Source organism: Centroberyx gerrardi, chromosome 15 (assembly GCF_048128805.1).
Source record: "Centroberyx gerrardi isolate f3 chromosome 15, fCenGer3.hap1.cur.20231027, whole genome shotgun sequence".
Taxonomy (NCBI): Eukaryota; Metazoa; Chordata; class Actinopteri; order Beryciformes; family Berycidae; genus Centroberyx; species Centroberyx gerrardi.
This window is the reverse complement of record NC_136011.1, coordinates 23,299,784-23,314,783: the sequence shown is the minus strand read 5'-3', so window position 1 is coordinate 23,314,783 and position 15,000 is coordinate 23,299,784. Positions and strand designations below refer to the sequence as shown.

The 15,000-nt window shown below is 40.3% G+C and overlaps 2 protein-coding genes across 4 annotated transcripts in view; one reads left to right on the top strand and one right to left on the bottom strand.

The window, feature by feature from the left end:
- Positions 1–2,991: 2,991 nt before the first annotated feature.
- cbr1 (carbonyl reductase 1) overlaps positions 2,992–15,000 on the bottom strand; it is a 43,941-nt gene continuing 31,932 nt past the window's right edge. For 2 of the 3 annotated variants that reach the window (XM_071926159.2, XM_071926158.2), the window contains exons 2-7: positions 7,832–7,946; positions 6,985–7,154; positions 6,269–6,376; positions 5,730–5,938; positions 5,313–5,366; positions 2,992–4,542 (exon numbers count right to left, since the gene is read on the bottom strand). In XM_071926159.2, the coding sequence (XP_071782260.2) occupies positions 4,369–4,542; positions 5,313–5,366; positions 5,730–5,938; positions 6,269–6,376; positions 6,985–7,154; positions 7,832–7,944 (828 nt within the window). In that variant the 5' untranslated portion in view covers positions 7,945–7,946 and the 3' untranslated portion in view covers positions 2,992–4,368. Of the gene's footprint in view, positions 4,543–5,312; positions 5,367–5,729; positions 5,939–6,268; positions 6,377–6,984; positions 7,155–7,831; positions 7,947–9,588; positions 9,683–15,000 lie in introns of those variants that run through there. The other variant, XM_071926157.2, reaches the window with a different exon arrangement.
- setd4 (SET domain containing 4) overlaps positions 9,881–15,000 on the top strand; it is a 6,357-nt gene continuing 1,237 nt past the window's right edge. The window contains exons 1-10 of the mRNA XM_078288628.1: positions 9,881–9,905; positions 10,003–10,088; positions 10,216–10,311; positions 11,419–11,456; positions 11,983–12,071; positions 13,090–13,326; positions 13,582–13,641; positions 13,863–13,992; positions 14,086–14,260; positions 14,818–14,896. Of these exons, the coding sequence (XP_078144754.1) occupies positions 10,013–10,088; positions 10,216–10,311; positions 11,419–11,456; positions 11,983–12,071; positions 13,090–13,326; positions 13,582–13,641; positions 13,863–13,992; positions 14,086–14,260; positions 14,818–14,896 (980 nt within the window). The 5' untranslated portion in view covers positions 9,881–9,905; positions 10,003–10,012. The remainder of the gene's footprint in view (positions 9,906–10,002; positions 10,089–10,215; positions 10,312–11,418; positions 11,457–11,982; positions 12,072–13,089; positions 13,327–13,581; positions 13,642–13,862; positions 13,993–14,085; positions 14,261–14,817; positions 14,897–15,000) is intronic.

The following is a 15,000-nucleotide window of genomic DNA, read 5'->3' as shown; positions in this document are numbered from 1 at the left end:
GGAGATGATTAAAAATTGTTTTTTATTTCTAGAAGTTTTATGTTATTTTCTCTTCTATCCAGAACTGGTCTGTCTCTACCTGACACCAGGTGTGGCTCATTAACTATCAGGCAGGAACAAAAACCTGCAGGACACCAGACCTCGCATCACAAATCACAGCTGGTATGGAGGCCCAGTAGAGAACTGGCTGTGCGTAGATCGGCTAAACATATAGCAACTGGGCTGGAAAAAGGAAGATACCTGAAAAATATTGCTGTGAAGTGGGTGTAGATCCACTAAATCACATTTTAAGTAAAAGGGAATACTCTGATATGGTAGATTTGTTTCCAAATTAATTGTGACACTTTAGTCCTCCAAAACACTTGTAGCTTAACAAGACTCAGCTCAGTTAACCTGAACAAACTGTTGATTTTCGCTTTGTTAGCTAACTAAAAAGCCAGCAGGCTAATTTAGCAAAGAGACTGATAATGTTAACGTGCATCTAGTAGCCACTAACGTTGGCTTCTACTGGATACGTTAGCTTGTGTGCACATCAGATGCGTTTACAAGAAGCTACTAGGATTTGTTAGCTAACATGGTAACCTCTAAACACAAAATTGATCAGATTTATTTGTGGCCAAATGATCAGTTCCCAGTCAACACAGAAATTAACCATGTCTACTGAACTGAGACAGCCGAGTTGAAGGTTTAGAAACGCAGCCTCTTTTGCTGAGGACCTCCAATATGGCCGCCAGAGTGTGCATTAGCTAACCTGAACACTTCTGACTCCACGGTTTCATCTCTTTCTCACACTGCTGAACAACAGAGAGACAGTCAGATAGACAGATGAATGGACAGACAGGCAGGCTGCTGAGAAAAGAGAGGGGCACCCTGGAAGAAAAAAAAACAAAACTTGCCTGGTTCCCATGGCAAATGTCCAGCTGGGAGCAGGGACTGATGGGAGAATTCAGTATAGGGTCACATGATTACATCAGGAATGTTTGGGAACAGCGAAACTGAAGGTTTTCCTGTTTTCCTCCTCTCCTTTCTCTCTCCTTGCCTTCTCCCCTCCTGTGGCAGCCATGTTAGCTGCACAGTCCTGCTTTTAGGCCGCAGCCAAAAAGACTGCATCGTCTGCACTGTAGCTGAATGGAGATCAGCAATGTTGTACATGATGTTTGAGCATATGAAGAGTCATTCCAAAATTAGATATACACTGACTGACAAACATGACACATACTTTTGTTGGCATGAAAATAAAGCATATTTTAGGTTACTAAAGTTATGAGCAATATTTAGACTTTCTCTTAGATTGCTTTATATAGATTTCAGACCAAAAATGCCAAAGAAATGTATTTTGGACTAATTTTGAAAGTATGCAGAAAGTCAAGGGGATGTATACTGTTTATACCGACAAAGCACCACGTTTGCCTGAAGTTCAGCATCTCCCTGTTGACTTCAATAGGTATTGCTGTTGCCTGAGCATTGCATTGATACTGTAGACTGGTAATTCATTTAATTCTCATTTATATCCTAGGGCATGTGTGTGACCCACGTGGGACCCAAAAATCCCCTGGTGCCATTGCATTAGAAGTGGCACAGCGTGGGCTTTAGTGGATTCGCCAGCTAATGACTCTGACATGGACGACTGCACTGATAATGATGTGTAATTTCTTGATATTATTTCTTGATAAGAGACCCGTTGTTTTTCTTTTACTGCAGCTAGTAGTACAATGACATGACGACACTGCAAAGGACATACTGTTACCAATGTCGGGTATTTTTATTTCAATTAAGTCTATCCTTGATTACAAATCGTAAAAAAAATACCTGAGTTATACAATGCACTATATGAAGAAATAGGATCAAAAGCATTTTATTCCCATCTAGTAAGGCAAATTTTCCATTTTTCCATTTTCCCAATCCCTAAACCAAGTCTGCAAACCTACAAGCACATTTTCTGCTTTTCACTTTTTGCAAAACACTACAAACAATAATGTGTAGTTTTCTCTCATTCTCTACATTAGGCACAGTCCAAACTATAGAGTTGACGATTGTAATCATGCAAAAATCAAAAAAAACTGATCCACGCAAACGCTAGTTTCACCAGTCACCAAAACAGGATGTGAAGATGTTGTTTTTAACCAATAAAATTCAGATTAAATGGTTCACTTCCTGAGATTGGTTCGAATGGTGTTCTCACTAGAAATGAACCGCTCCACAGTTCTCTTGGAAGCAGCCTCAGACCACCTCTTCGAGGTGGACCAGAGTGGTTGTTTGGTCCGCAACAGGGTTCGATTAGGGTGTTCACACCACCCCAAACGATCCGGGGTTCGAAAACCAGGAGCACCGCCCAGTGACGTAATCTGTTACTGCAACTAAACAATTTTCCAGAAGTTTAGTAGGCTTATTTCTGGATTTGATACAGACTGTAGATACGTTAGGTGTTGTATTTGGTGTATACCAGTAACTAAGTAGAGTATAGACACTGTCTACTTAAGCAGAAATTAAGCAGAAATCAGTACCATCAGTCCCAGAAATTGCCCAAAATATACATATAAGGACACAGAGTAAGCAAGGCTTTTGGATTACAATGTCATTTGGTTGCCTTGGATATGACTGCAATTGGTTTGAGTATAGCATGACTGGCAGATACATTAGACAATCTGCTCCCTGTCAGCTGTCATTGGTGGCTGGCTGTGTGATGGAGACACTGTTTTACGTACCCAAATATGTGTCCAAATATGAGAAAAACCTTCACTCCTATCTGATTGGTGGATTCAAGTTCAGCATTTGAAGTGTGTGTGTGTGTGTCCGTCTGTCTTCCCTGTATGTGTATATTCAACCTGCTATGAATGTCATTATACAAGTTCCACTGACTCTCTGACAGCTGTTCTACCTTCCCAATTCTGATAATGACCAAGTACATTTTCTTGATAAGAGACCCGTTGTTTTGCTTTTACTGCAGCTAGTAGTACAAAGACATGACCACACTCTGCAAAGGACATACTGTTAGTAATGGGTATTTTTATTTCAATTAAGTTCAGCCTTTATTACAATTTGTAAAAAAAAACCACATGAACGTTATACAATGCATTATATGAAGAAAAATCAAGGATCAAAAGGTTTACTTATGATTTCTAATGATTTTGGCTATCGTCTTATTCCTTAAAAATGCAGTTTGAAAGATGTTAACGAAGGAAATATCTATAAAAGGCAACCATGAAGTTAGTAGGATATATGAATGAAGCTCCTCTATGAAAAGTCCCTCAGCTTTGTTCACCAAAAATGTTGAAGCAGATTCAATCTTGTGACCTTCTGACACAAGCTTCTCACTTCACACTTCTCTGAACTTAAGGCTTTCATCATGCCCGTTTTATGCAATGGACACTGATCAGTAGTGCTAAATGTTAAACAGAATGCTGCACAGAGCCTTCCCATGATATAGGGGAAACACTTTGCTTAGAAATAATAATCGTTAATCTCTTATAGTGTAGCTTGTTGCCAGCTTTGGCGAGGTCTGGCCAGGTGGTGAAAGTTGGCCAGTGCAGTTTGTAAGGCTGTACAGACAGCGGAGATGTCAGACTATGTGATGTGAGAATATAAACACATTAAAATCCAGGGAGAATGAGATAGCCCACTGCCTCCAGTTCCAAATGTTTTGCAAAAACTAAGCAGGCTCTTAATGCATTTTTCTCTAGTTTAAATGTTCTCCAGTTTCTTTGTCAGAAAGCATTTTATTCTCTTTGACAGAAAAGCATATTATTCCCATCCAGTAAGGCAAATTTTCCATTTTTGAAAAAGTCAGAACGTTAAATCTATCAAAAGGCAGAGAGAAACAAAGTGAAAATACAGCTTCATAGAAAAACACCAACAGTTACAATGAGCAAGAATAATGCATGATTATTGTGGCATATACCCCCAGCAGACACACACACACACACACACACACACACACACACACACACACACACACAAGCAAGTGTTCCCTGAATAATTTAGTGACAGCGGTGGTTGGGGGTAATTTTGGTTTTGGTTCCAGTGCTGTACTCCAATATTATAAATGCACTAATCCTAAAGTCCTATGATAGTCATTAAATTTAGTAATATTTCATAATGTATTACTTTACTTTACTGTATGTGTTACTTTAATACTTAAAAAAATCGCTGTAATAATTTTGCCAGATTGTGTGATGCTTGTGTCAAATTTTTCAAACGGTGGAGATTTCTTTTTTTGAGCAAAACCCATTTTCTCTAGAAGTGGCGGCAATTTTTAAGACAACGAGTGTTTAAGTGGAAACACCGACACGTGTGCACACTCTGTCTCTCTGTCTCTCTCTCTCTCTCACACACACACACACCCCTCAGACCCCTGTATCCTGTCAGTGATCACCACGGCTGCACTTGTTTCTCAGAGACGAAGCGTCCGTGAGGCTGTGTGGTTCCTGCAGGCAGCAGAGACAGGTAGACTGGAGTCTCAGCGCCCTCCTCTGGAGACTTTGGGGCTTTGGGACCGGCCATGTCTGTACGCACCCAGCCTGGGCAACAGGCGTTCAGTAATATCTGTAATAATACATGTAACAAAAACAATGTGAGTGGCAAGGCTTGTCAGGAAAACAAAAATGAACAGAATTTTTAAGGGAATGCAAAGAAAAATAGAGAATATTATTTCTAACAGTGTTTAAGAACAAATACGTTATTTTGAAATGTTTTCATCCCCATTCAGTTTTTTAAGATGCCATATTATGTAGTCTAACATCTGATTCTCCTTTTCAAACCCATAAAAAATGTTAAATATTCAGAATGTTTGTCAAAACTGAGACATCACATAACATCTGCACATTTTCCCTACACTGTTAGCCCTTCATAATTACTTGTATGTAGTTGCATGATACACGTTATAAAGGCTACAACTGGCTTATTGTTGAGCTTTTACTGTTGTAGGACTCTCAGTTGTGCCAAGATTTTAGAGACTACTTTTTCTCAATTCTCAGATGAGACTATACAGTATGCTTAATTTCTAATTTGTTGCTGGTGTCACTGTGCAACGTCCCCCATCTTTATGATATAAATTCATTGTGTACATTAGCAGTACAGGACATGGAGCTCCATTTACCATTATTCCATTATTCTACACGTTTAAAACACTTTGAAATAAGCCAACATGCTGAACGTAGCAGTTGGAGAGACCATCTGATAGCTGGAACGTCTCAGGTTCTCTAAGTCGCATCAGCTAAATGCTTAAAAATCAAAATGTAAAAACTCTATATTGTCTAACTCGCTGCTAAGAAATAATTACTCCAAAGTTCTTGTTGTTGTATTTCAGTGTTTACCTGATCACCCGGTCTCTCCTTAGACAGACGACGAGCCAGGATCATTGACAGGGTCTATAGACAAACAAACACACACACACACACACACACACACACACACACACAGACAGACACACACACACTCTAGTCAAGTCACGTTTATTTATAGAGCACATTTCACACATAAGGCAACACAATGTGTTTTCCATTTAAAAACAAAACATAAATACAGAGATATACTACATGTTAACAAAAAATAACATAATCATTATCTCCATGAAGGTAAATATGGTGTGGGAATACCATTTAGATTGATGTTAGAATGATCAAACATTTGCAGATTTTTCTTGCATTTTTCCACATTTCCATACCTGGAAACTGATTCTTGCCCACAAATATGACTGATTGACGACAGGCAGACAGAGCGATCGATCTTACCGTTAATCCGGTCTTGGACACTCCGTATGCCGTATCAGGCCAGCCCTTCTGCTTGTGCTCGCCCTTCTTTGCCTCCTCGACGAATCGCTCCATCAGTCCTACCAGCTCCTCCTCTGATAGGTCCTCGCTACGGAAACGCTCCTGGAGGGCAGGGCTACAGTTGTTCAGAGTCCGGGAGCCGACGAAGCTGGAGACGTTCACTACACGACCTACATATACACACAAACACACACCAGGTAAATACACACACACACTCAAACATTAAACAAGCTGCGACAGTGTCTCTTCTATTAAGTTCATTCCACGTATTCCACTTCATGCGTGGATAGTGCACATTTGTGTGGAATATTCAGCCAAAATCTGTTTTTAGAGTAAAGGGGGCAGTCCAGTCCCCTTAATATTTCATTTACAGAGATAGTAGGAAGGTTGAAAGGGATACAGAGTAGGGAAGACACAGGGAAAAGGATGGAAAGCTCTGGTGGGATCTGATCCCAGGCCAGCAGGGGGTCATGTGGTTTTATCTGGTTCTGTGGCCGTACCTCCAGCTTTGATGATGGGCATGAAGTGAGTCAGCATGTCTCTGGTGGCGAAGAAGTTTGTCTTCAGAGTCACTTCAGCCTGGGTAGCAAATGGAGCGGTGTCTGCCGCTGTCGACAGAGAGAGAGCGACAGAGAGAGAGAGACAAACAGAAAGTCCACATGTCATCTACTGAATACAGTATCCTTCACTTTTAATTGATGTCACAGCTCCAAACTGCAGCCATCCTATTGTTGCCATTTTCTGTCTTTTCTAATGAGTCAATGAGTCAATTAGGGATGCAAAATGTCACGAATGAAAGCACCCTGATTTGTGCAAATGTATAAACTCAAACATGTAGTGTACTACTACTACTATTATTACTACTACTACCACTAATAATGATAATAATTAGGGTTCAACTGATATGTTTTTTTGAAGTTTGACCATTTTGATTCCCCAAAATTAAGTTTTTCCCTAAGAATTGTATTTTTTGTCAGGGTGGAAAAGCCTCTACAAAACAGCATTTAAACCATGGGACACTAAAACACTGCACTGAAAATCAAGATAATAATAATAATAATAATAATAATAAGAGTAGTAGTGATAACATATTCATGCATACTGATCTGATCAAAATGTCCCATAATCAACTCAGGTGAAGGGCTTCCCATAGACTATCAGTGTAGTATTGATCAATATATCGGTCAAACCCAAATAATAATAACAATAAGCCTACTTTTAAAGGCGATCCCAGCGTTGTTGACGAGGACGTCCACTCCTCCATACTTGTCTTTGAAGTAAGCTGCAGCGGCGGTGATGCTGCTCAGGTCGTTGATGTCCAGCTGGTGAAACATGGGCTTCAGTCCCTCTGAGGCCAGAGACTTGACCGCTTCCTCGCCACGACCGCTGGAACCACAGCAACACGTCCTGGCTTTATTTTTTATTTGTCTTAATTCATGTAAGGAACATATTTGTCTTGTGCACAGGGTGTGAAATGAACACCTGCCAAGTGCTAAATGCTTGGTGTTAATTGTGCTGATTCCTGCAGCACGCTGTGTTTGCCTTGTTGGCTCTGTTGCATTATCATAAAAGGTCTGCATGTTCAAAGCTCACATTTTCAAGTAATCAATCATTTGTTGCATCCTGAAATTTAGCTGTTTGACTGTAGTCCGCACCCAGAAGCCTGAGAACAACTGAGCTACGCACACTAAAACAAATACACATCTTAGATCACTAGTTGTGTAATTATCAGTCCTTTCCACACGTCAGTTCTCTTATGATTTTTGTGACAAAACAGGCTTGATTTAGGAACTGCTTTTAAGTAAAATAAGGTGATTTGTGATGTTTTTTTCATTCATTTGTGGTAAAAGTGTGAGGTTTGTTGAAACTGGAGAGTCAGATAAAAAACGTATACCTGTCGATGAGTGCTTTGATTTGTGGAAAAATTAGCTAATTTGTGAAAAGTTCATCCCTGTTGTTTTATGATGATAGCTCAAAATGTCAAACCATTGCAATATCTATGGAGAATAGTTGATTTTGCCAGAAACGTTGTGATCACAGTATTATTATTATTTCCAGTCTACCTGTCTCTGGCGGTGAGGTAAACATCCCCTTCAAACTTCTGGCACAGCGCTTTGACTATGGCCAGACCAATCCCCTTGTTACTGCCTGTTACCACGGCGACCCTGGGAGACATGGCTGTGGAGAGAGAGACAGGTCAACATATACAGTATATACACACACACATTAAATATTAATTAACAGCACAACCTACATGTTAAACACACACATACACACACACACACACCCTGATACTGAGAGCCACCAATCTCAGCCAAAACTCCCTCAGTCAGATAATTAATGTAGGGCAGTTAATTCAAAAAAGATAATTTGCTGAGTCATGGAGAGAGAGAGAGAGAGAGATGAGGTGGAGGTCATATCCTGCTAAGAAAATTCACAATCTAATAATTTAATCTGATTGGAATCAAGAAACCAAAGAATAATCAAGTAGCATCAGTCATATTTCCATCCAGTGATACCATCTGATATGGGATTTTATGTTTGCAGTTGATAAAGTGTCAAAATAGCTCTGCTCTGCGTGTATTTTGACTAAAAGCCCTAATGTCATGGTTTCAGTTTTTAAAGTTAAACGAAAAAGCATACAAAAAAAAACTCCTCAAACAATAAAATCTAGCTGCAAACCAGCACAGCCCTACCAGTGGAGTACATGATTATCTTCATCTGGAGTGTGAATTTCTTTTCAAATTAAAAGCAAATTTACTCTAAACAGGTTTTACTAGGACTTGTGTTTCTGCGTGTGAATTTTATGCAAGTTGACTACTGTAAATATGAGGGGAAACATTAGAAAATACTAGAATAGTGGTTCAGATAAAACTCCAATGAGCGGCCTCAGTGTTTCTCTCTCTCTCTCTCTCTCTCTCTCTCTCTCTCTCTCTCTCTCTCTCTCTCTCTCTCTCTCTCTCTCTCTCTCTCTCTCTCTCTCTAAAAGTCGCCATGACTCAGCAAACTGCAGGTTTGAATAAACTCTGTCCTACATGACAGATCATCAGACTGCAGGAGATTTAGCAAGACATGAGACTTGAAAGACAGGAACAGTGAGACACGCTGAGACAGAATAAGACAGACAGACATTTTAATCAAAACCTCGCCCATATCCATATCGCCAAATGATAAGCATATTTTTACAATTAGTTTAGTCGCAAAAAGTCAGTATTTGACAATGCCAAAATAACATAAATCAAGTAACCCAGCAATAAACTACATCGTTTCTAGTTATTTCAGTTATTGCTTGGTTACGATAGGAGCTTACAGTGTAGTGCAATGTAGTTTATTGCTGGGAAACGAATAGCTAAAATAAGTGTAAGGGTCAACAAAACAATGCGGGAAACTAGAAAGTGAGAGAAAGCGCGATGGCAACAATTTCGGACCATGAACAAAAACCTTTTGTGCATCTGATATAAACCGAAATGACGAGTGGATCCTAACCGATTTTGAAAAAAAGTGTCGAGTCATGTTCTCTGAGTTAACTGTTTTTTTGTTTTTTTATCCAAGCAATGAATCGTTAAACATTAAATATTAAACTGCAAAGTTTCAGCATGCATTTTGACGTGACGAGCCCTTTTTATGTAACTTAAAGAGAGAAAGTGCATGAAACGGACTTTGATTTAAGATTTTACACGTTACACTGTTACATAACGCTGACATTAGCATCCAGTTAGTAGACCTACCCGCTCCCAAACAAATTTAGCTAAATATTCACACTTTTATGTTAGCACAAACAGTTAATCTGCTAACTAACAGGTGAAATCAGATGCCTTACCTTGAACTTGTCTTCTTGGTGTTCAGTGAACCTGCAGGGAAGTTAGAGAGGAGTGAGCTGCAGAAGGGGAGGAAACTGGGGAAAAGAGGAAAAGAGGGATGTTTTCGTGCGCAGCATCAGCGCGCATACCCGGAAAAACAACTTAACCACGTGGCGTACTGGCGCAGAGAGAAACCGTACAGGATCTGGATTTGACACAGATTACAAATATGTTATGTGTTGTATTTGTTGTATAACCAAGTAGAGTATATTGTCTTTGGTGCAGCTCTTAGCGCGATGTGTGTTGGTTAGGTTTGGATCCACTCTTACCAGAGCAGGTAATTTGGTTATTTTCCCTCATGTCTACAGTAAGTAGGGGAGACTGGGGTTGGTTGTCACACCAGAATATGCATTTATTAGTCCTTTGTTTGACAGGCAGAGCATCATGAGGGGGTGTGGCCGTCGGGCTGCACGAGCCAAGAGGAAGAGGAGGCGGAAACGGGAGAGCACCGTCCAATCAGGTACAAGCCCTTTACTACTATTTACCAATTAGTAACAAGCCTTTTACAGCTGTTACTAGAGACCTGTCGCCCTGCCAGTCTCTCCCATCATCTGTCTCTCTCTCTCTCCCTCTCTGTCTTTCTCCAGTCTCCCTCTGCCATCAGCAGCAGTATGTGTGTCTGATGAAGTTTCTTCACCAACGAGGATTCACCTCAACTCTGCTGCAGCCAAGCCACTTCACTGGTACGGCTCAGGTGTCCTAGTGTGTGTGTGTGTGTGTGTGTGTGTGTGTGTGTGTGTGTGTGTGTGTGTGTGTGTGTATACAATCTTGATTGTGGAAATTGTTGCTGTTCAAAATATCAGTCCATACAGTCTAGTTTATACAGATTATAACCTCAGGACTGCCTGCTGTATTGTATGATACTTGGGTGCAGATGTTTGTTAGTTGAAAGTATTTGTTCTAACAATTTTGTACACACACATATAGATTAGCCAAAATATACATGGGGATATAGAGTAGGAAAGGCTTTTGGTTTACAATGTAATATTCAGATGTTCCAGGGTCATTTGGTGTGAGCATAGCATGACTGGCAGATACATTAGCCAATCAGCTAGCCAGATTCTGCTCCCTGTCAGCTGTCATCGGTGACTTGCTGTGTGATGGAGACGCTGCTTTATGCACCCAGCTGTGTCCAAACAGGAGAAAAACCTTTCACTACTTTGAACCTATGTGGGCTAATCTGATCGGTGGATTCAAGTTCAGCTTTTATCCAGTTTCTTGAGGTTTCAGTCATAGTTCTTGCTTCTCTCTGTTTCTCTTTAAGTCACCATGACTCAGCAAACTCTGTCCTACATGACAGATTATCAGACATACAGAGAGAGACATACAGAGAGATTTTATCAAAACAAACTCATCATATACCCATCTTATATATCTGATAAGCATATTTTTTCAGCCATTTAGATTTCACACTTAAACAAAACCACATGCAGTACAGTTTCAAAAGTCAGTATTTGACAAAATTACATAAATCAAGTAACAAAGCAATAAACTACATAGCTCATGTCCTAACCAAGCAATAACTGAAATAACTAGAATAACTAGAACTAAAATAAAGTGCAAGTGTCAACAAAACAATGCGAAAAACGTGAGAAAGTGAGAATTTCGGACCATGAAGAAAATATTAATCCTTTTGTGCATCTGATATAAACCGAAATGAGGAATGGATCCTAACCGATTTGGAAAAAAGTGTTGAGTCATGTTCTCTGAGTTAACTACCTAACACTTTGACGTGTGTGTGTGTGTCTGTGTCTGTCTTCCCTGTATGTGACTTGTCTCTCTCTCTCCAGACACTGGCAGAGGACTGCAGGCCCAGAAAACAATAAAGGTAAGCCAACTAACAAAACCAAAGTTTACAATTCATTTGACTGAATAAGCAATATAACAAAGTAATAAGCTGTGAAGTTGCTGTGCACTGTGGTAATGGCTAGTCTTTTTAATTTTGCCATGCTAGTTCATGGAGAGCGCTGCCCTCAGTTGGGCAAGCAGCAGTGTCTTGTGTTTGTGTGTGTGTGTGTGTGTGTGTGTGTGTGTGTGTATGCGTGTGAACAAGGCCCAAAGCTTGTGATCCTTTCTGTTTATATACTGAAACCATAGAAAACAATAGCAAATTCTACGCTACTATTTCAGTTTGTCAGTAAGTGTGTTTATATGAACAGTTACTTAAAAAGAGTCAGAATTTTGCAGATAATTCAAATTTCAGTTGTTTTGAGTCTGAATTACTTTTGGCTTTGGTGGCAGGACAGCCTAGTAATTTCCACCTTGTGGGATCAGAAAAGCAGACAAATAAAGATTAATAATGTAAATGTTTCTCTGTGCCTCTCTCTCTCTCTCTCTCTCTCTCTCTCTGTCAGCCAGGCCAGCTGTTAATCTCTCTGCCGGAGTCCTGCCTTCTCACAACCTCAACTGTTCTGGACAGCTACCTGGGAACGTACATCAAGAGGTGAAGACACACACACATTCACACACACACACACACACACACGTGACTAGAGATGGGACGATATGCTTATCTCGTGATACGATTCGATAGGGGATATGGGGTTCACGATTCAAGACAACCACGATACGATGTAATAAATAAAAGTTCAATGACAACAAAGTCTGACTGTGCAGAATTATGTTTATATCTGAGACACAAAACTTTCTAGAAATGCCATTGGCTGCTAGAATGTACACAACAATTTAAAAATGTCATTACAAAGTGCAAATAATATAATTTAGATAGAGAGCTTGTGGAATTGTGATGGACAAACTATCTCATTTGTGATTTCTACAGCAGAATAAAATGGAGCTAATATCACGATTCATTTTTCTGCCTCACGATACGTATTCACATTCTTCACATTTTTGTATTGCAATATATTGAATTTCGATAAATATATATCATCCCATCCTTACATGTCCATTCTACTCAGACAGTAAAACAATGCAAACACACACATGCAATTCATTACAGAATTATGTTGAGTCTCAGTTGATAAGCGACTCTGCACAGTGCACAATGGTCTGCCTTGTGCAAACATGTTTCATAACTGAAATAACTGTAAGAAAGATGTTAGATGCAGATAAAAGATACAGTGTCTGCTTCATCATATTTATTCAAATTTAGCAATTTAAAACTTAATCATATTCATCATTTAAAGCTTTAGTTGATTGGCTAAGCCTACCGTACACAGTGCCAGCCACTTGTGTTAGGCCTCTGGTTTCAAAAACTTTTCAGGCAAACCACTAGAGATTAAAGTATTCTAAGTATTTTTTGACAGGATATCGCATATTTTGTGGTAGCATTCTTGGCATGTGTTATGAAGCCAGAGGGAGCTATTATGATGATTTTTAAATGGTGTGCTGACTCCGCCCACCCCAGGAGCTGCAGGCATACGCTGGCGTGCAAATGCTGCTGCCCCAGTCTGTCCCTGTGCTTTAGCCAATGAGCTGTCACTTTGCTTGTCTCTCGACAGCTGGAAGCCCCGCCTCTCCCCCTTATTGGCTCTCTGTGTGTTTCTGGTGTGTGAGCGACACCGAGGAGAGGCTTCTGATTGGTTCCCCTACATCGACGTGCTGCCCACCTCCTACACCTGCCCCGCCTATTTCCCTGATGATGTCATGGCTGTTCTGCCAACTAGTGTGCAGAGGCGGGCTTTAGAGCAGAGGGAGGCGGTGCTAGAAATCCACTCCTCCAATCAGGACTTCTTCAGGTGAGTCCGAAGGAAAACCACTGGCGTAAATTAACACACCTAATGCGTAAATGAACTTAAAAAATGCATCACATCCAAATATATCAAATGTCTCTAATTTGAAGTACACCAAATAGCTTGAAATACAGTACATCATTAAAAAAAAAATTTCAAGTACATACAAGCAGTGACTCGTCAGTCTTCCTGATCTGAGCCTCATCCTGGGCTGTGATTGGTTCACTCTAATCTCTCCTGTGTTCTGATTGACCGATACAGATCCCTGCAGCCAATCCTGAGCCAGCCTATGGAGGAGGTGCTGACCTATGAGGCTCTGAGGTACACACACACACACACACACACACACACACACACACAGAGAGAGGAAGATAGTTGAGTATAAACCTATTAAACCTATCCAGTTTTTCCAGATTTTTAACAAAGAAAATGTGACAAGACTGAAACTTATTAGACTGACATTCAAATAGTTGAAGCTGTTGTTTTACATTACACTTGGTTGTGTTTTAAAAGAGAGTAAACCCCTGCCTGTGTCCCACCAGGTGGGCGTGGTGCAGTGTCAACACACGCTCCGTCTTCATGTCCCGCCCATCCAGCCACTTCCTGTCCGGACAGGATGTTTATGCTCTTGCTCCCTTCCTGGACCTGCTCAACCACCGGCCTGACGTCCAGGTTAACCTCACAGTAAACACACACACACACTTATATATAATAGCAATTAAACAGACCTTTATTCCTAAGAAGGTTTTGTGAATTCGGCCCCAGGTATCAGCAAGTTTCAGTGATGTGAGCGGATGCTATGAGATCAGGAGTGTTGCCGGGATACGCCGCTTCCAGCAGGCCTTCATTAACTACGGTTCCCATGACAACCAGCGCCTGTTGCTAGAGTACGGCTTTGTCGCCCCCGGCAACCCCCACAGCGTGGTCTATGTGGAGACAGGTGAGCTACAGTCAGAAATAAGACAAATATTGTGATATTTTGCCCTAGTCGGTGTCCAATTCTCTGTCAATGAAGCAGATTTTGAAAGTGTCACTTGAAGGCAACACAGATAAACGTCTATCGTCTTTGTTATTTAGGCCTACAGCATAACAATATGACGTTTGTTTTTTCCTGATTCAAATAAGAATTTATGAAAAGTTCATGACTCTAGAAAATCAACCAATGATTGTAAATTGTCTAGTCTGTGCTTAAAAATAGTAAAAAGTTAGGAAAATAGTGAAATTGTCAAATACATCTGTAGAAAAATAATTGTGTGTAAGTGTGTGTGTACCTTAAAATTGCGTAGCCCTACTTTTAGTGGCCGTTCGATGTTTATCAGCATGTAATACTGAAAGATTCAGTAGGTCATTTTTGCCTGCTTCTCTTCCTCTGTCGCTCCTGATCTTGAACTTAAACATTAACTTTGTGTTAATTGTGTATAGAGCTATGCTGTGCTGGAGGCTATTTTCATTTTATGTTTTAAAGTTTGTATCTGTATGTTACACCCAAACCCCCAGATCTACTGTGTGAGGTTCTGCGAGGTGACAGGAGTTTGGAGCAGAAGATCAAGTTCCTGAAAGAGAACAACTTCCTTCAGTAAGACTTCATCAGTCACAAAAAAAACTCTTGGGTGGGCTGCATGATGTCTGCTCCTAAATGTTGTGAATGCAATTGTATCGACATTTATTATCACGTTATTA